General features: G+C 38.2%; 1 protein-coding gene across 2 annotated transcripts in view; it reads right to left on the reverse strand.

Moving 5' to 3' along the window:
* Nucleotides 1–13,477: 13,477 nt before the first annotated feature.
* The window catches only part of ssbp2a (single stranded DNA binding protein 2a), a 37,211-nt gene continuing 30,111 nt past the window's right edge, over nucleotides 13,478–20,577 (reverse strand). The window contains exons 5-17 of one of the 2 annotated variants that reach the window (XM_020920923.2): nucleotides 18,909–18,998; nucleotides 17,610–17,669; nucleotides 17,199–17,265; nucleotides 17,055–17,125; nucleotides 16,894–16,961; nucleotides 16,373–16,421; nucleotides 16,266–16,301; nucleotides 16,138–16,192; nucleotides 15,978–16,048; nucleotides 15,568–15,646; nucleotides 15,460–15,488; nucleotides 15,275–15,373; nucleotides 13,478–15,189 (exon numbers count right to left, since the gene is read on the reverse strand). In XM_020920923.2, coding sequence (XP_020776582.1) covers nucleotides 15,160–15,189; nucleotides 15,275–15,373; nucleotides 15,460–15,488; nucleotides 15,568–15,646; nucleotides 15,978–16,048; nucleotides 16,138–16,192; nucleotides 16,266–16,301; nucleotides 16,373–16,421; nucleotides 16,894–16,961; nucleotides 17,055–17,125; nucleotides 17,199–17,265; nucleotides 17,610–17,669; nucleotides 18,909–18,998 — 804 coding nt within the window. In that variant the 3' untranslated portion in view covers nucleotides 13,478–15,159. Of the gene's footprint in view, nucleotides 15,190–15,274; nucleotides 15,374–15,459; nucleotides 15,489–15,567; nucleotides 15,647–15,977; nucleotides 16,049–16,137; nucleotides 16,193–16,265; nucleotides 16,302–16,372; nucleotides 16,422–16,893; nucleotides 16,962–17,033; nucleotides 17,126–17,198; nucleotides 17,266–17,609; nucleotides 17,670–18,908; nucleotides 18,999–20,577 lie in introns of both variants that reach the window. The other variant, XM_020920922.2, reaches the window with a different exon arrangement.

Genomic DNA, 20,577 nt, shown 5'->3' on the forward strand with positions numbered 1-20,577 from the left:
TTTTCTCATCCGAAATCACCTGGCCTGTGATAAATAACAGTACCAGTCTTAATAAAATACAGTTCGGCTGATTAGCTATTAGCCATAGCTATCGGTAACTCTGATTAATAATGTATCTGCTAGCTAGCTTAATTCATATGTACACTGTATTTCAGTCCACACAAGTAGTAAAATGACATGAACAATAAATGAACAACAGACGATATTAGCATACCAATAGCCTGCAATACATGAATGAGTTAGCGGCGGAGGCTATTGGCATGCTAGCGGCAACAACCAAAACAAAACAGACAGACTCACCAATTCCTCTGAGCTATCATATAATTCGGTCTTTTCGACGTCTTTTCGACGTCAGATAGTTGCGGTAAGGGCTCCTGTAATATTACATAAATAAGCGTAAGCTTGCGAACAATCGATGTTACACAATGAGAAAATTTGCGATGGTAGCTCCATACCTGTGCAGCCGTCCTGTCTCGCCTCACGGGTGTGTATGGAGGGAGGGGAGCAGGTGACTTACTGAAAACGTGAGCGCGTGATGCGTTTAATGACCGGTCGCTGCTGGAATATTCGCATTGCTTAATTTGGTATAATAAACTGGGTTACATCAGCAACAAGTTTTAAGAAAGAAGTAAATAGGGTTGCACCTGTCCTGTCTGAGAAAAGTGTATAAAGTTTGTGCTGAGGGGTTTTACAGCCTTAAAACAGATAGAATAATTGTAAAATATAAAGTTGATTACTTCGCGGATTTCACCTATCGCGGGTTGTTTTTAGAACGTAACCTGGCGATAAACGAAGGACCTGTACTCTCACCTCGCAACCTGTGCACATAGACTCACACTTGTCCCGAACGGGATGGAAAACGGAGAATTTCTTGTACAAGTCATTGTTAAATGCGCATTTGTGCTTCGGTATGTTGCAGACTGACCGACTGTTTGTGTCTCGCTCCTTCTGAGTCACAGAGAACTACGAGAGCCGCTCAGTTTAATGCCCCCAATGAACGGTACTGAAAACCCGGACATTTGCATCACTTTATAAAAAAAAAAAACCCCGGACATGACGCAAAATACGGACATGTCCGGGGGAATATGGACATTTGGTCACCCTAGTTTAACTTTTACCAAGCCTTCTCCACAATCACAAAACATTTGCTACTTCTTGATCCTGAATTTTGCTTACTTGGAAATTTTAACAAAATAGAACCCTTAAACCAGGGGTATTAAACTCAAATTCACAGAGGACCAAAATTAAAATCTTGGACTAAGTTGTGGGCCAAACACAATATTTATTGAAAAATTTCAACAACATCTGCATGTTTTCTCTTCTTTTGAGATATGTAATGTTAAAGCTTTGCTTATTAAAATAAATGTTTAATAATAGTTTTGCTTAAACATTGAATCCAGAACAAGTATAATATAAAATAATATCAACATTTTAAATAAATAATGTCTCTATAGCCTATCTGTAACTGGGGGTCCAGCTCTGATACATGTTTGATATGATCTCACGGGCCAGAAATAATTTTATTGCAGGCCAAATTTGGCCCCTGGGCCTGACTTTGACATGTCTGCCTTAAACAAACACCAAATGAAATTTCTGGATACAGCATTGGCAGTGGCAAGAAAATGCATTACAGTCACATGGAAGTCTGTTCATGTACCATGTATGATTGTCGTATGGATATAGTGTCGTATGGATATAGCGTGTGTAGCGTGGGAGAAGTAACATTTGGCTTTGGAACAAGTGCCGCTGCATTTCTCCAGCTCTCACTGTGGCAGCTCGGGTCAGAGTCCTGCACCAGGTCGGGTACCCGCGGACTTAAGACAGCATGCAGGGTGTCTGCAAAGCGCGATCAGGAGACAGCTGTGTTTACTTCCGTGCAGCGAGGAGCTGCGGTTGTCCTTTCACCTGCAGTCACCAGATGGTCTACGCGGGCTCACCTTTGTCCTGGGTTAGTCCTGGGTTAACGTGGGCACAGGCAGTAATGGGTGGAATGTTAACGGGTCCAGGCGGGTCTCTAAAAATGGACCCGTGCGGGACTCTGGTTTGGGTCACATGGTCACCCGCTGTGGACCAATTAGTACCGCGGTGATTCATTTTTGCCGTTATTGCGACAGCCCTAATGAGACATTGTCAGAAGGGTTTTAGCTAGGTTGTGTAGAAAAAGAACTGAACAGATGCTCAGTGGTCCAAAGTCCTCTTTTCAGATGAAAATAAATTTAACATATCTTTTGGAAATCAAGGTCCCAGAGTCTGGAAGAAGAGTGGAGAGGCACAGAATCCACATTGGTTAAAATCCAGTGTGAAGTTTCCACAGTCAGTGATGATATGGGCTGTCATGTCATCTGCTGCTGTTTTCATGATATTCTATTTTTGCAATGGACTAGTAAATCACATGGTCAAAATGAAGAACAGACATAATTGTAGCACTGACAAGTTTCTTACAGGCTTCATATGATAAACATTTTTTGATTATTTTAACTTTACCCTTTGAACCAGTTTTTGAATATGCATCTTAAAAGATAAACTGTCATCAAATAAAATAAAGTTACTTGTATTCTGATACCAGTTTGATTGGATGTCCTTCTTGTGTTCTAAAAGGGGGTAGATTTTGGGAACAGCATGTATTTTGTCTTATCTGAATTTGAAACAGTTTGTTAATGATAAAAGGTGTTCTCCCACTGATTAACAGCTACTTGAAGCTTTGATAATGCAATCTCTGTTGAAGGTCCTGACGTGTACGTAACAGTAGCACCATATAAATGTAGGTTTGCATCTGTGATGTTTTAGTTTAAATCATTTATGTAGATTATAAAAATAAGTGGGACTCTTGAGGAGACTTAAGAGCCCAGAGTCTGCCCTGCCCCCCTAGCCCCTGTGACCAATAACGATCACTCACACACACAGAACTTTCACACTAGGCAAGGTAGGTTTGTTTTGCCTAAGGGCACAGTGACAGAACTTTATTACACAAATATAACTGAAATAATAATATGGTTCAGACTTTTTTTATTAGGATAAGCATATTGAAGACAAAAAAAAAAAAACTTTCATAAAGTGTGGTGCTTGGATCACAAGATGACTGAGATTTGACAAAGTCTGTTCTACTAACTGTAGCCTTTGTGTCACACAGGCTGAAGATAGAGCCCCAACTTCTCCTCATCAAAATCATCCTGTGACAGATGGAGCTAAAGACAGGGGTCTGGGCATCTCTGCTCCACCATTCCTCCCGTAGTCTGTATAAAAGAAGTGGACTAAGCAAGTGTCACGTCACCCACAGCATTCAGGCTTGCAATGCTAATGGTTACAGGAGCAAATCTGGAGCCAGGCTCCATGTTATGAATAGGATTTTTTTGACAGACAAAATAGCAAAAAAGAATTCAGTATCCTGTATCGTGGGTTAATATGAACATTTTAAGACCAAAATGACAAAGCTCACTGCAGCAGTTACAGAGAGAAGAGTGACAAGATCCCAGTGTGAGTCAATTGGAGCCAGGGTCAGAAGGAGCCGGAAGAGCATCCTGGTGCACTTCCTATTTGGCATGCAGAGGCTAGTGCATTAGCATAATGTCCACTCATATATACAGTCTATGATCCCTCCTCTGATCAACTGATGAAGATAGTGGAAGCTACACTGTTTTGTAATACAATATTTGCAACATTTGTAATATTTTTGGAACAAAGTGATCTTTCTTTTGGCACACTGTAGTTACACATACCGTGTCCTTGTGTATAAATACAGGTTTCTCTCATTTCTCTGCACACTGACTCCTAAAACGCATCACCATCAACATCACCATGTTCCTGAAGGTGTTTCTATTTGCTCTGTCTCTCAGCTCCTTGACGGCAGAAAAAGATCCCAGCTGTTCAGAGTTGCTTCTTGAAGACCCACATGTGGTACAGTACAAGATTATACACATATATAGAAAGATGTACTTTACTCTTGTCTGCTCTGAATATATGTTTGTATAATTTCAATGTAGATTGTTGGGGATTGGACTGTGCATGCTATAGGCACCGACAGTGACGAAATACTCAATGGGCTCAAGATGCTCACTACTTCCTGGACACGCGTAACAAAAACGGAGGAAGACAATAAGTACCATGTGGAAGTGTATGACAAAATGTAATTTAATTTATTACTACTTAATAACATTTCTGATAGAGCGGCCACCACCTGCTTGTATGACAATAAAAGGAATGATTTTCAAGATATTTATGTATATATATATATATATATATATATATATATATATATATATATATATATATATATATATATATATATATATATATATATATATATATATATATATACAAAAGTTACAGTGGAACATTCCAGGCAAAATAATGACATCTCCATGGAGAAAAGCAGGTGGCTGGTGACTATAAATGGTACATAATACACCTTTAATCCTTTAATATCAATATCCATAAACTTAATCTTTCTTTTTCCTCCTCTCTCTGCTTTTAGCAATGATGAGTGCTACTTGAGAGAGGGTTTTGCCATGGTATGGGCTGATGATTTAGTGAAAGTAAGCTGTGAGTAAAAAAAATAGTAAACATCTTATGCTTAAACCTCCTTGGACCAGGACTCTTGCATGGCAGGTTTATTGAGTTCTCTTTGTTATTTTTCTGATTGGGACCTGATGAATGCAAAAACAAAGAATTATATTTTTACATGATGGAGTTTCTGAGAAAAATGATGTCCACGTTTGATGTATAAAACAATCATTTTATGTTTTAATCATTTTGATGGAAAACAATAAAGTTACAATTTATGACATATATGTTCACATATGTGGATGCCAGGAGGCTACGATATTTATTCACTCACTCTGTTTTATTTAGTGACTGGTAAACCATTTAACATCAAGTACCAGGGATACTACCTGAAGACTCACTCACAGAATGTTGCTGTGTTTTTGTCCACTGCTACTTTCGAAATTGACAATACATTTGTCACAGGCAAAAACCTCGTGCTGCTCAGTGAGTAAAATCAAAACCCAATAATAAAGACCTAAGACCACAGTAGTTAAATAAAGATACTGCTTTTTAACAGAGAGGGGTGAACATGTGCCTGAGAAAACCATGGAACTCTATAGAAAGCAGGCCAAATGTGAAGACATGCAGTTTGTCACCTTAACTGCCAAAGGTAAAACATTTTACTCACTCTATTATTCATTTTGTGTGTGGTAAAAGACATTAATTTTTGGTTTTCTTTTAGATCTCTGTTCCTAAGAGAGAGAGACTGCAGGGTGACCTACCGTGGTTAATTCATCACTATTCTTGATCATATCAGATCAATGATCAATTATCACAATCAATAAAATTGACTTCAGCATTATGTCTTGTTTGTCTTTTCTGTTTATTGGGACAATTTATTCTGTTATGATGTCATGTTTTTAGACATTGAAGAAACAAAGAAAAACCAGAGAAACCAGCATTGTCATAAGAGGTGCTAATTCTAGCAGTAGTGATAGTAAGAAGAGTTAATACAATTCACAAACATTTATTAAGGCTGTATTCAAGGAATGCGAAATAGATGGATGAAATAGATGGCTCAATAATGTCATTAATGCAATTAATAAAGAATGAATTTTTAATTGGTGTGGATGTCTATACCTTAAAGTGTCTTTGCAAGCTAACAAGAATGTATTGTTTTAACATAAATCAAGAAAACAGGAGAAAGGAGAAAACATTACATACTGTAAACCCAAATAAGTTGAGTGAACTTATACATTATGAGGAAACATAATAAGTTATGTTAATGAAGTTATAACATATCTCCACTTACAGCATGTGAGTAAATTAAGAGAACTGAATTAGTGTACTAAACACTAAACAATATGTATTTACTTTTATGTAATTTTAATGTTATTTACTGTAAATGACCAAGACCTAGCTACAATATAACATAATCACTACTAATACCAAAAGAACTTACAACATGGCTGTCATCATCTCTTGTTGTTGGTTGCTTCTTAACCACAGATGCACTGGTCCTCATCAGGACAATTTTGGACAATTTATTGTATTTCATTGCAACTTAGAACCAAGCCAGAGCTCAATAATATAAGCCAGTGTAAACTATATTTATTTATTCATGAGTTATTCCTGACAGTGTCCCTTGTCCCTGCTGGGTGTTTGGTTGTTTGGGTGTCTGTGTTGTTTGGTTGTGTCGAGTCGGGCAGCTGTGGGGGTTGGGTTGGTGTGTGGGTGGGTGGAAATGTGGGATTGTTTTTAATCTGTGTAAAGCACTTTGTGTTACATTTTTGTATGAAAAGTGCTTTATAAATAAAGTTTGATTGATTGATTGATTGAAAGCTCTCAATTTACTGGTCAATCAAGGTTCCCTCATGTATGCTCATAAGCTTTGGGTAAACACTGAAAGGACAAGATAAGGGATACAAACAGTGTGTTTCCTTCGCAGAGTGGCTGGGTGCTCCCTTACAGATAGAGTGAGGAGCTCAGTTTCACATTAGAAGCTCAGAGTAGAGCTGATGCTCCTCCATGTTGAGAGAAGCCAGCTGGGGTACTTCCAGATGCCTCTTGGATGCACCTTGGATTTTCCACCGAGAGGAGGCCCTGAGGAAGACCCATGACATGCTGGAGGGACTATGTCTCTCACCTGACCTGAGAATGCCTCGGGATCCTTCCAGAAGAACTATAGGAAGTGTGTGTGGAAAGGGAAGTCTGCGCCTCCCTGCTCACACTAATGACTCCGCGACCCAGCCTCGGATAAAGCAGAAGAAAATGGATGGATGATTTTCCAGAGATCATACAAAATATCCATTCTATCGTTGAATTCTCACATAACTCCAATCAGGACTCCCTGGAATGATATTGCATTTCAGTGGGACTTTTCTGTCTGAACAAATAATAAACTAATACAAAAAAGTAAATTTCAGGTACTTGATGATATGACACAGGATTGCCCTGATTACAGCCAGGCGTTTCTGCTGGGGCACCTGTCTGCAGGGGTGGAGTTTGAAGTGCAGATACCTATTAGACCAATCACATGGTTCTTCATATGTCCTGACCCCACCCCTACTCCCCCCCTTACTCTTTTCTTTAGTCCTCCAGGTTTAATCCCACTTTAAAGCATCATCCCTCCGCTTTTGTGGGGTAGAGCAGGTGCTGGTCCCACTAAGGGGTGGACATCACGGCCGAGCTTTAAAGGGATGTGAATCATACTGGATTTTTTCCTTACTGACCTGAAGCCCAAGGGACCTTAAGGATGAACTTTTTATTAATGCTGTAGGCCTGATACTGCAAATGTCACTATGGCCTTTGATGCCTCTGAGGCATTTGGGAGAGAGATACTGCCCCTCTGATGTACTATTTAATTGATGTACTGACATTTTTTAGGTTTATCGATTGACATGTGAATGGGAGCCAACAATTGATTGGACACGATCACCTGAGATTACATAAGAGAGAGTGAAAGGGGCTACCCTTCTTATACCTGTTGAAGGTAAATTGAACAACCGAAACATTATAAATAATAAATTACATGAAAAACAGTGAGACAGTGTGTGGGAGCTTTCTTTTTTCTACTTGTTGACAAATACAAAAAAAGACTGAGGAAGATTTGGATGCTCAAAGTGCTTTTATTGATTATTTAAGCCTTTGATTTTATGCTCTCTTGAACTATAGTAGCTTGGTGAATGTCTCTTCAGTCTTCACTTGCATCACATATGGCTGAAACAGCAAAAATATAAATTTAATCAGTCAAACACAGAATAACAGAGTAAACATAGACAGCGTTAGTTACCAGTAGTTTCTAGATAGACAGTGTTTTCTCCCATGTTGCTGCACCTTGCCATACGATTATACTGTGCCATGGTTTTAGCAGACACATCACTAGTTTGTGCTATTGAAGAGAGTGAAAAAGTATTTTAATCTTATTCTCTCTCTCTCTCTCTCTCTCTCCCTCTCTCTCTCTCTCTCACTCACTCTCTCCTCTCTCTCTCTCACTCACTCTCTCTCACCCAGTAGGACCAAAATAGTGCCAAGTTCCACTTTTGGGGATGTTAGCCATTCAATATTGCCCTTAAAGACAATTGCAGAGCTGTTCAAAACCTGATAGAATCTGCCAGTCTGTTGCACAGGGTATGGTTTTCTGTCAACTGAACAATCCAGAGTCAGAAATTCATTTGAGCATAAATGAAATAGAATAAGAATTAAGCCATTGCTTTACTAACAATAAAACTTGATTTCATCCTCCAATATTTTGAGCGTTCCCTTGATAACATCACATGTACCGTTTCTATAAATAAAGCATACACAGTTATTTGCATAATAATCTGTAACGTGCATTGAATTTCACATTGTTGTAACAAAGTAATATTTACATATTGTCTTCCCGGTGTACCTCCCTCTCAATCCCTGTCTCGCTTATGTTAAACCAGGTGCTGTTGTGTCCTTGATTTAAGTCCAGCATCCTCTTACTGGAGGAGGCTACAGCATGAACAATCCATTTGCCCGTAACCTTAAGTGTTCAAATATATATGTATAAAAAAAGAATTATTTACGCTAGATGGACAGCACAAGATGGAAAACACAAGATGGATTCAAACATAAAAGTATGGTGTGTACCTTGTACCCATCTAACATAGGTTGAAACAGGTCGCCACAGTCGAGATAGTGGGTCTTCACGTAGCTGAGAGCCAAAGTAAGCAGGAACACCTTCATGTACATGGTGGTGGTCTCTTGAGCAGGTCTGTACAGAGGTCTGATCTGAAGACATATTTATACCAAACGGATCAGTGACTGCTACATTTCAGCCCACTGTGATCAAAGTGATAAAAGTAAGTTCATAGTGTTCTAAAGATAAAGAGATTAGCTATTATTTTTTGTACAGCTAGTGCCGTACCTGTTGTAGCTAAAATATACACAGTATCAGATGGTAAAATATGATATACATATTTACTCAAAATCCTTGTCCAAATTTATTGTAATGTCCCTTTTAAGAACAGAATCAAGAAGAATTGATCATTAAATAAGCTGACATCTGAACTAATGAATACAGTACGCAGAAGTTGGTAATCAATCAATCAACCAAACTTTATTTATAAAGCACTTTTCAGTGATTAAAAACAATCCCACATTTCCTTCCGCTCACCCACCTACCCAAACCCCACAGCTGCCCGACCCCACACAACCAAACAACCCAGGCACACACGCACACATGCACAAACATGCGCTCACACACACACTAACATATTAAAATACATAAAACCACACATAGTAAAATGTGAGGCTGAGTACAGGCGAACCAGTTGAGAAAGCACCATCAGAGGAGCCGTCTACATCCGGAGCAGAGAGCCATCCGCCCCCACCAGGAACTGCCACAGGGCCTAGGGGAGAGATGAAGCCCAAACACCAACCCTCCACCAGGAGCCCACGGGACAGACCTGGCAGCCGCAGCCCACCTCCACTCCTGATGCAAAGGGCTCCTACAGAGGAAACATGCCTGCTAAGCTGAAAAGATGGGTCTTGAGCGTTCTCTTAAAAACATGAACGTTCTCTGCAGCCCTGAGGTCCTCTGGCAGGCTGTTCCATAGATGGGGGCCATAGTACTGGAAAGATGCCTCTCCGTGAGTGTGTGTCTTGACTTTGGGAATGACCAGGAGCCTGCTGCCGGAGGAGCACAGGGTCCATGAGGGGTTGTAGGGTAAAAGCAGTTCTGAAAGATAAGAAGGCCCAAGACCATTAAGACATTTAAAAACCAGTAAAAGAACTTTAAAATCGATCCTAAAACTCAGTGGGAGCCAATGCAGTGATTTTAAAACCGTTGTAATGTGTTCCCAACCTCTGACATGTGGTGCTGAATTTTGTAATAATTGTAAACCTGAAATACTCTTTTTGGGAAGACCAGAGAGCAAGGCATTACAGTTGTCTATTTGACTGGTGATAAAAGCATGGACCAGTGTCTCCGTGTTGGCCCAAGAGAGAATGGGGTGGACTCTGGCTATGTTTTTAGGTGATAGAAACCAATTTTTGTGATATTTTTAAGGTGTGGGATAAAAGTCAGATCAGAGTCAAAAATGACAGCCAGGTCACTTGAGGAAATGGGTTAAAACACTGTGCTTAGTTTGGGTAAGCACAAAAAACTCAGTTTTGTTCTGGTTAAGCTGGAGAAAGTTTTCTGCTATCCAGGATCTAATTTGTAGAATGCAATTAAAAAGAGCATCCATTCATCTGGTGTCATCGAGAGACATGGAAATATAAAGCTGCGTATCATCTGCATAGTTGTGGAAGTTGATTCCATGTTTCCTGATAACACCACCAAGAGGGAGCATGTAGAAGTTAAAAAGCACAGGGCCTAAAATGGAGTCCTGGGGCATGCCACATGTAATTTTATGGATCTTGGAGTAGCATGTGTCTACACTCACCATAAATGTTCTGTCTGTGAGGTAGGATGTGAACCATTTGTGAACAGCACCGGAGAGGGCAAGGTGTTTTAGGTGAGTTAAAAGAATAGTGTTATCTACTGTGTCAAAGCTCAGATTCAGTAGAACCAACACAATCACCTTTTGTGAATCGTAATTTATTCTAAAATAATTTAACCCTCTCAGGCTCAAATCAATTTTTAGTATCAGGAAAAATCTGATATTTGGGGAAAATTATAATATGGGGTAGTAATATACAATCCTGACTTTTTTATCCTTTGTAAACAAAAAAAGTATTTTGCACTTCTGGCAGGCCGTTTGCGTGTAGTCATTCTTGCACAGTCTGCATCGTCCATGTTTATCAACATGGATGGGAGAAAAGGCTCCTGAGTAAAAAAAGCTCATAAAATATGGATGTGGAGTAAGTAGGTACTTGGAATTTAGCTGTTGCAAATCTGCAACGTCTGCCTGGAGAGGGTTAAAATCTTTGCCAGAGCAGTCTTCGTGCTGTGGTTCACCCTGAAACCAAACAGATTTTTTTCCCAAATGGTGTGATCATCTATAAAATTTTACTTAAAAATGGTAAGTTAGACACTGGTCAGTAGTTGTTAAAATCATTCAAATCTATATTGCTCCTGCGGCAGTGGTGAGGCCTCTGCTTCTTCAGCAGGGGCCTCACCACTGCTGCTTTGAAGGCAGCATGAAAGACTTCTGTCTGAAGAGAGCAATTCATCATGATTAAAAGCTCATCCATAAAAGATCCATAAAATGACTTAAAAATGTGGTGGGAATTGGATCTAAAAGACATGTGGTGGGCCTCACTAATAAATGACTAAACGTTACAAACTTTAAACGAGGAACCATACAAAATATCTGTTGTATCAAAATTTTCACATAACTCTGTGACATGATGCTGCATTGGGACTTTCTGTCTGAACAATAGCGTTTAAAGTTGTTTATGTTTGTTTCTGTGTCAGTGTTTGTCACGTGTAGCCTATGTGCAGCTGTGGGCCAGGGGGAAGTAAGTACATTTAGTTGAGTAAATAAACTGTAGTTCTTCGAGTAGTGAGTATACCATACTTAAATAGAGTGTAACAGTCATCTACAAGTGAAAAAAGCTTTATGTTGACAATATTAAATACCTTTTATGTCCAATTACTTCATGATTTAATTGTCTTTGTAATTACATGAACCTAAAATTTGAAATGATATTCTCACAATTACTCTAGTAGCACTTAAATATACCACTTTTGGTTACTCTGCCTAAGGCTATTGAAGAAATTTATGGGACCACTTTTGTTTTTGAGAAATATATGAAAGTGGCAATAATAATATTTCAGTATACATTTTAGTTACACTGGCCACCTGATTTGATGTCTTGTTTTCCCTCAACTTGGTGAACAAGTCTAAAGACAACAAATATTATAATTTATTTGTGTTGACAAACAGAAACTAGACTCACAACAATCTGAATGCTCAAAGTGTTTTTATATATTTTTATTAGATTTTTATGCGCTCTAGAACTAGGATAGTAACTTGGTGAATGTCTCTTCAGTTGGCTTTATCTGCACCACATATGGCTGTAACAGAGAAAATATAGTCTTTTAATTGGTCTCACACAGAATAATAGTGTATAGTGACTGTTACCAGTAATTTCTGGACAGTAGACATCCAGTTCCATGCATACAGTGCTGCCAGCTCTTCAAAATGTGCCAGCACTTCATCAGACACAACAGCAGTTCGTCCTGTTGAAGAGAGTAAATAATCATTCACATCTTATTCTATCTTATTTTTTCTTCTTCTCATATTATTTTTCATCCTGTGTGAACTCACCCATTAGAGCCAAAGTAATCCCAGATTATGATTTCTAACTTGAAAATATTTTGTAACACCCACAAAGATGATTGTGGAGTTGTTCAGACCCTGAAAGTATCTTCCAGTGTTTTGTAAAACATATGGTTTTGTGTCAGCTGAACATTGCAAAGTCAGAAAGAGTTTATTTGAGCAGTACAAGAGTTAAATCATTACTTTACTTACATTCATACATAACTTTAATATTTTGTAACTCCCCATGATAACAAAGCATTCACCCGCTCTATAAATAAAGCCGACACAATTATTTATATAATTATCTATAACTTGTGTTGAATTTCAAGTTGTAACAAAGCAGTATTTACATGTTGTCTTCCCGGTGCAACTTCCTAAAGAAGCCCTGTTCCTCTTATGTCAAGCCAGGTGCTCTTGACACCTTAAAGCTCTGCGAACATCCTCTCACTGGTGAAGGATATAGGATAAATAATTTATTTGCCTGAAATCTTAAGTGTTGAAGATAAAAAAAAAAAATTAAAAAAAATCTGATTAAGCGAGTTGCACAATATGAATGCAAGTGTGGAGCATCTAGTGTGTACCTTGTCTGGATCTGCCAAAGGTTGAAGCAGCTCCTCACAAGTGAGATAGTGGGCTTTCACGTAGCTGAGAGCCAAAGTAAGCAGGAACACCTTCATGAACATGGTGGTGATTAGAGCATGGAAACTCGATCGAAGTACGTCATGACCCGATGGGCTTGGTCAGACACGGACAAACATTTAGAACTTATGTTTGGGCTCGGTTGGACTTGGACACATCAGTGAAATAAGACATTTAAAATGTAAAATCAGAAACTGCTTAAGGCCGCCACACATTACAGGATTTTTCGGTCTTAAACAATTTCTAAACATGCAACAAAAATTGCACACCACAGACGTGAGGAGAATCTTATGAGACTTAAAATCTTCAATCTCAAAGACTGCAGCAGGATATGACTGCGGACCAAGCTATAAAGTTGTGAGTACCACCTGTGAGCAAAAGGTTTAAAGTTTGTGTTCTTAAGATTAGACTTAGATTTTTTTTTGTATTTATTTATTTATTTTTTTGATTTTGTAAACCTAAGATAAAAGTGTCACTTTCTTCAATCTATTAATCTGGAGCTACAAAGGTACTCTGTTACTTTTCCCAGGGAAGGTCTGCCATCTGTTTAGTTCCAAGGAGATGTTATTGCTTTGACTAGAATATTCCAGAGTATGGCAATAAAAATGGAAACAAGCAAATGGAAACTTCTGTTTATCAACATGTACTTGGGGCAAGGTCTCTTCTGCTGTAAGATGAAGATGTCACTGTTACTAAACATGTAAATTACGTTAAACCCTTTGAAATCACAATAAAGATCAATAAAGGCATAATGTCTGAGGCCTAGTAGCACTTAATCTCTGCAGTGAAATTGACAGCACATATACTTAAGGGAAAAAAAACAAAACTTTATACCGGCATATTCAGAACCCATGAAGTACTGTGTGTATGTACAAAAACATAATACAAGAATAAAAAAGGGAAACATAACACATCACAAATGCAGTTCCACATAAACACTAAAGAAACATAACACTATTTACAACTGCATCCTTTATGGCTTGAAATGTAAAGAAAATTGAGCTACTGAGAATGGGCCATGTCTGTCCTTCAGTTTCTATCCAGTTTGTTTTTAAATAAAATCAAATACACATTAGAGACAAAAGAGCTACATTTGTGAGCTGTACACTTTGCAGGAGGGGTTATATTGACCCTATGTACACAACCATGTTACATCCAGGATAGAGAAAAAAACATATTAAACATATTAAAAATGCCATGTCAAAAATGCCATCAAATATTTTTACAAAACAAAATGCTCATATGGCAAGTTCACAGTTGCAATAAATACACCAAATTCTCCTTACAGTTTTATATTTTTGCCCATGTTATGGTAAATGTAAATCATGCAACAAGCGAGATTGACAGTAGATAAAACTGGCATCATAGTCTTCCAGTGAATTACGATGTCAATACTTGTAGCAGTTTGGGCAATAAATTGGGGTATGCAGATTTTCAGTTTAGACATTTCTCTCAAAAACAACCATGTGACCATGCTATCCATCTGAAATTATGACAAAAAATGTGTAACAAAAGAAATTTTAAAGGGCACTATATAACTTTTTTAGAGGTGGGTCTACTACCAGCTTTTCTCCATGGAGATGTTATTGTTTTGCATGGAATGTTTCGCACTATAGCATTCAATGTATATATTACTATGGATACAAGAAGGTGATATCACCATACTAACAGAAATAAAATCTGTTAAGAAATTACCCCACTCACAATAAAAGTGTTTTTCAACGTAATTTTGAGCAATAAAGATTATTATAAATTTAGTTCCATTCTCTGGAAAATTCTAGGGAAATAAAAAAAAATCTCCATGGAGACAAGCAGGTGGACCTTGCCAAAAAAGTTACATAGTGCACCTTTTAAAAATAAACTTTTACTGTCACACAAATATCCCAGAATGCACAATAACATATGAACATGGCTGAATGTTTGTGGTATTGTAAAAAAAACAAAAAAAAACAAAAAAAACAAAAACAAAGAAGACCAACACGAGGATGCAGAATATGTTATTGACTTGAACTTGGCAGTTATATTTAAAAAAAAAGCCTGAATTGTGTATCAACAGTCACATACACACTGAATAGAAATATACAAAGAGCCCCCTTCACTCCCATTGGGTTCCATTAGGTCCCATTTGGTTCCGTTTGGTTCCTGGATACTGTCTCTGTATTGGACCTGACATGTCGTACAGATGATGGGGACAGTGTCTGTAGTCCAGAGGAAGATGAAGCTCAGTATGCTGTGGACTCTGGTCTAAATGACATCTGGTCTCTGCACTGCTCCCATCCCAAGACTCCTCCACAGATTCTCACACACTCATCGTCATATTTGGAGAGTACTATGAATGAGAAGTGCATTGTGGGGATTTACATTGAAAAAGGTGATTTTTGTTTGACTTAATTCACTTAAATGTTTTTACTCACACTCTCATTTTGAAAAGGGTTAAGGAAATTCCCGCCCATTTCTCCTTCTTCTCTTGGAGTTCCTGGTTGGTTGCTCATACTCAAGTTACCAGGGGAGTTCTGGGCATTGGATAAGAATAAAGCAATACTTTTACATATTACATTTCAAGTTATATATACATTAAGAAAACAGTATGAAGTTTTACCTTGGGCAAACTGTCCATATCACCAGACCCTAAAATAAAAAAAAATAATAATTAAATGGATGTAAACTCAATTTATGTGTGAAAATAAGACCTTAGACATTTGAATACCTAATGAACCATTGATGTGATGAGACTCCATTCCTGCCATGCCACTCAAAGGACCCTCGCCCCCAGCCCCCATTGGAAACTAGAGACAGTAAATAATAGAGTTTAGAGTTGATTAAGGACCGTTAAACAAGGATGCAATCGGACAGCAATGGTCCACTTCCACTCAAATTCTCATATCCTACCAACATTTCTTACACACATTGCTTCTATTGTAAATAATTAATATATTCTTGTTCCTGAATACCTTCAATACTCTTTTATCAGGCATTTTTAGGTGTATAACAAATACCCACGTCCCTGTTCCACTGTGCTGTGTCACTTCAATATCTTAGAACCATAGAGAGAACCATATCATTCTAAGATGATCTTTAAAGCTCTCTAAAGGAAAAAAAGTGAGAACACCAACTCACATTTGTTCTGCCTCCACTAGAGGGAGCTGTGTTTATCAGTGTGTACATGTTATCCCCAGAGTTTGTTGAATCTAAAAAATAAAAGAAAAAAATTGTAAATGTTTCATTTCTGTATTTGCTATTATTGTATACTGTCTTTGCACAGATAGAGAAAGTGTACCTGCTGGACTGGGCATTATAGGTGTTCCAGGCGGACCCCCCCCTCCTGGTGGTCCCTAAAATAGCACTAAAATAATGTATCTGTAGATATGGGATAGTTTGAACTTAACACACTGAACACGCCCTTACCACATAACTCCCAGGGGATGCTGATGAGTAAGGTGTCTGCAAAAAACAGATACAAATTCAGATGATTGTGAAAACTAAAATATCAAATATTTTAAAGTGGAACTTACGGAGTTAGTGTTTGAAGGATTTGGCCATGGTCTCCCCACCCCAGGTCCCCTGAAAGATGCACAGTTGTGCTTTAGGTAACACTTGCTTACTTACTTTATTTGTTGGTTATAATGTCTTTTAACTTAGAGTTTTCAGCAACTTGTATTATTTCTGAATAAACAAGGTTTTTTCATTCAATTTGTTACAAAATATTGGATTAATTTCCTTGTGGAGAAAAAGGGACATGCTCTGATACAATATTTTATTGGAAACAATTAGATAAACTTACAACATTGATGATACAAGTACATTTCTCCAACTGACTCTAAGGTCACAAACTTTTCTGATGCAGTTCTCACACGTCTCACCAATCTCCAAAGTCAATTATTATTAGTTAACCAATTACTAGAACATTTTTACACCACATTTTTAGTTTCAGGACATTCGAAAGGAATTTATGTAGATGATTCTTTCATCTTTTGAAAAAAATAATACGTTTCATGGGTATATATTAATTTAAGATGTGAAAACATAAACTCACATGTTCATACCCGGCATACCAGGCCCAACCAGGGCGTTGAGAGGTGGTCTCATGCCACTGCCATAGTTCTGAAAACAGACGTGTCTTACTTGCTTTGCTTCAGACCATAGACTCATCAGATACACTTACACTGTACATACATCGAGCATGAGGTCTTTTACCTGTGGCCCCAGGGGGACCATGCCTCTGGGCGGGGTCATCCTCTGCATTGGGCCGCCCATATTGGGATGTCCTGAAAACATTTTGTTTTTCAGTTATAACTGTAAACATTAGTAGTCCAAATGATACACAGAAGTAGTAAGTACCTGGTTGTCTCGTTGGGTCCATTCCACTTGGTAGCATTGGCTGGCCTCCAGGGACCCCTCCCAGTGTCTGCATGCAAAATCATAGATCATGTGAAACTATAAATCCAATCCTTTTAACAGTGTACAGTCATAAATACTGCCTTGTTGCTGATGGGCAGTTACACACTAAAAAATAAATAAATAAATAATCTTTAGCATGGGTTAGAATGCGTAGTACTTTTGAAACGATAATTGCTTTTCTGAATGGCCAAAAAGGTGAAATACCTTTTACACCTAATTGGCTTGAATTGCTAAATTAATCTAAACTAGTGAAACCTGCTCATGATATTAATATTGAGAATTCAAGCCATGTTTTGCAGTGTATAATTTCACTGCAAATCAAACTCTAAACAACCTTTGTGTCATTCTTACCTGACTTGGTAATCTGAGGGGTGGTCTGGGTCCTCCAGTATAACGAGGTGACATAAAGGGCTAGAAAATGCAAACAAATAAGAGAATGAAATAATGATTATGTTAAAAGCAGTCCCAAACCCAGCTGTGCTTACATGTACTAGCAGATAATACCACTAGATGGCAATGGTCCACCTCCACTCACTAGATTCTCGTGTCCTTTAGGCATTTCTATCAAACATTGCTTTTAAGGTCACTTAGTACAATTACAACACATTACAAAGCACTGGCTCATTTAATCAACTGGGGTGTTCCTAAACCTAAATTTATGTTTGAGTATATACTTTAGTATCAAGCTCATAGCACAATTGATCTGACTTATACTGGTTTTATTGGCTTTGACAATACTTTCAAGAAACAATCAGTCTATAAAAGAAAATATCCGTTTAGCTTCAAGTTTGAGTTTTCAGAGCGAGCAAAGAAAATCTGATAAAAAACTATTGATCTGGTGTCAAAAGCTACAGTCTGACGCGGACTGATAATGACGTCTAATCCATGTACAGCGGTCAGAGTATTTGGGCAGAGACTGAGGCTTTATGTGCCTGGAGATAAGTTTGTCCAGTTAGATTTTCTTTTGTGACGCCCATAAGTGGTTACAGCAGAGAGCATGCTAATCTGCTTGTGTGATGATTAGCCTGTGTTCTAACGGCTTGCCTGTTTTTTGTTGTTGGTCGAGGATTGTGCAGTCAATCGAATTTGAAAATCGAGATTCAGTAATTTCTAATTGTCAGTGATCAGTTTGTGGAATTGGAATTCTACAGTCAATCCCCTGTCAGTAAAAGCATCTGTTTGGAGAAAAATTCTGACTTTGCTTTATTTGTTTTAGGACAAAGTCAAATTGAACAAAAAATTGTGAAATTGATTAATATGAAGGGATTTTTTATTTTATTTTTTTTGGTCATAGTACCTAGTCTTAATTTCTTCACAATAATGTTTGTACAGCAGACATTATCCTGCATGTACTTATTTAAAACAAAACCTAGGTCACATTTTAGATTCAGAAAAGTATTACTGTACTCATATATTTTATTAAAGGTTTTGTGAACAGTATTTCAAACATTTAGAGTCATTTTCATCAGAAGTGCTGTTTAGGATTCATTTAGGAAACTAGGCTACATAATATGCAAAATGACTGACATGTTATTATAATATTTATACATGTTATTATAATATGTATACTTTTATATACCTATACTTTACAGTATAATAAACTGAAGTGAACTTAACTTCAGGCTCTCGTATATATTTTGTGTTCAATACCTGAAAGAATCCTGGTGGTACAGGACCCACAGGCATGCCCTCTCCTGGGGGCAGACTGCCGAGGACAGGGCTGGGGGCAGCTGCAGCGCTCTGAACAAGACATAAACAAACCAACTGTCAATTCAGCTCAGACTCTAGGTCTCCCCCTGCTGTCTGCTCATGTATGAGACACTTCCTGTTGTGGGATAATTTCCTAGGATTATTTGTATCCCATGGGTGTTTTTATTATGTTCCCAGACGGGCGGCACTGGCACCCATCAGCACTGCCTGTGTCTACTTCCTGTGCCATTGTGCTACAGACTCCCTCCTCACCCCCTCCTCACATCCCTCGCCCTCTCTTCCCCTTGCACTGGCCTCTCACACACTGGGCGCAAAAACCAGGCAGCTGTGTGGCAAACTTCTGCATCTTGTTCCTTTACAGTAATAAGGTTTTACAGCTGTCTATATTGTCTAAATTAAATAATCCATATACTCTTGTTCCTGAATACCTTCTGTACTCTTTTATCAAGATCTTATAGGTGGTACATTTTTAGGTTTACAAGCAAATACCCATGCCCCCCCACTATGCCCTGTGAGTGGTCAGAACTTTAATTGTCAATATCTCAGAATGCATAGAGACCCTAAATTCTTCTAAAGAATTCTAAAGAGAACCTCTAAAAATTAAAGGAAAAGGTGAACAGTGAGCCACAACAGTTTACAATTGTGCTCTTGTCTCCATGAGCTAGTGCGTTATAGTGTTGTTTGGAAGATGCTGAAACTCAGTGTCTGAAGTTTTCTGGTAGCTAAGTTTTTAGGTCAGGCACGTTTAATCAGAGCCTAGATAAAAGTGGACTGATGGCATGGCTGTATCTTTGGGCACAGAGTAAACAATGGGCTGTTAAATGAAACAGGATTTCATTTAACAGCCCATTCAGTTGCAACCAAAACACTTGGTTGAGGTTTGTTTAAAGGTAGAGTATGTGACTGGAGGTAGCATGTCATTTCCATGGAGACAAAAAAAAGAGAAGTCTGCTTTATGGAGATGCAAGCTTGCTCACATTACAGTAAGGACCATAGACCGTATAAAGAAGTGGACTAAGTGAATGTAACGTCACCAGCTCCAGTCAAATTAAGATCACGATGCCAGCAGTTCGATGTTATTTATTTACTGACAAAATGGCAAAATAAAAACAATAAGATCATGCAGAGCGGGTTAATACAAAACATATTAAGGTCAAAATGATGAGGTTTACTGCAGTGGTTACAGAGAAGGGTAACAATTTTTCAATGTAAAGTCAACTGGAGTCAATAGAGCCAGAAGTGCTCCCATGAATACTTCCTATTTGGAACACACTGCTATCTCCATTTATATATAAAGTGTATGGTAAGAACGCATGACACATTACATTTCTGTATACAGATTATGCACAACAAATAAACTTGTCTTGCCATAATATTGCAAATACTGAGATGTTTAGTCCAGTCTAGCTCTGCTCTGTCTATAGTGTGGACAGATGGACTTGGATGGATGGAGGTCAATCGGTGAGAGATGGGGTTTAGTTTGACTGTTCCACATTATCCTCAGAAGCAAGATTTCCGTGTTTTCTCTCATTCTCCGACTTGAGCTGTGGATTAGTTAAAATGCCTGTATCCACTGGTAGCTTGTAGGTCTGCTGAGTGTGCCTTTGCA

This window comes from Boleophthalmus pectinirostris, unplaced genomic scaffold (genome assembly GCF_026225935.1).
Source record: "Boleophthalmus pectinirostris isolate CB_2022bp ecotype Guang Dong unplaced genomic scaffold, ASM2622593v1 HiC_scaffold_4, whole genome shotgun sequence".
NCBI classification, from domain to species: domain Eukaryota; kingdom Metazoa; phylum Chordata; class Actinopteri; order Gobiiformes; family Gobiidae; genus Boleophthalmus; species Boleophthalmus pectinirostris.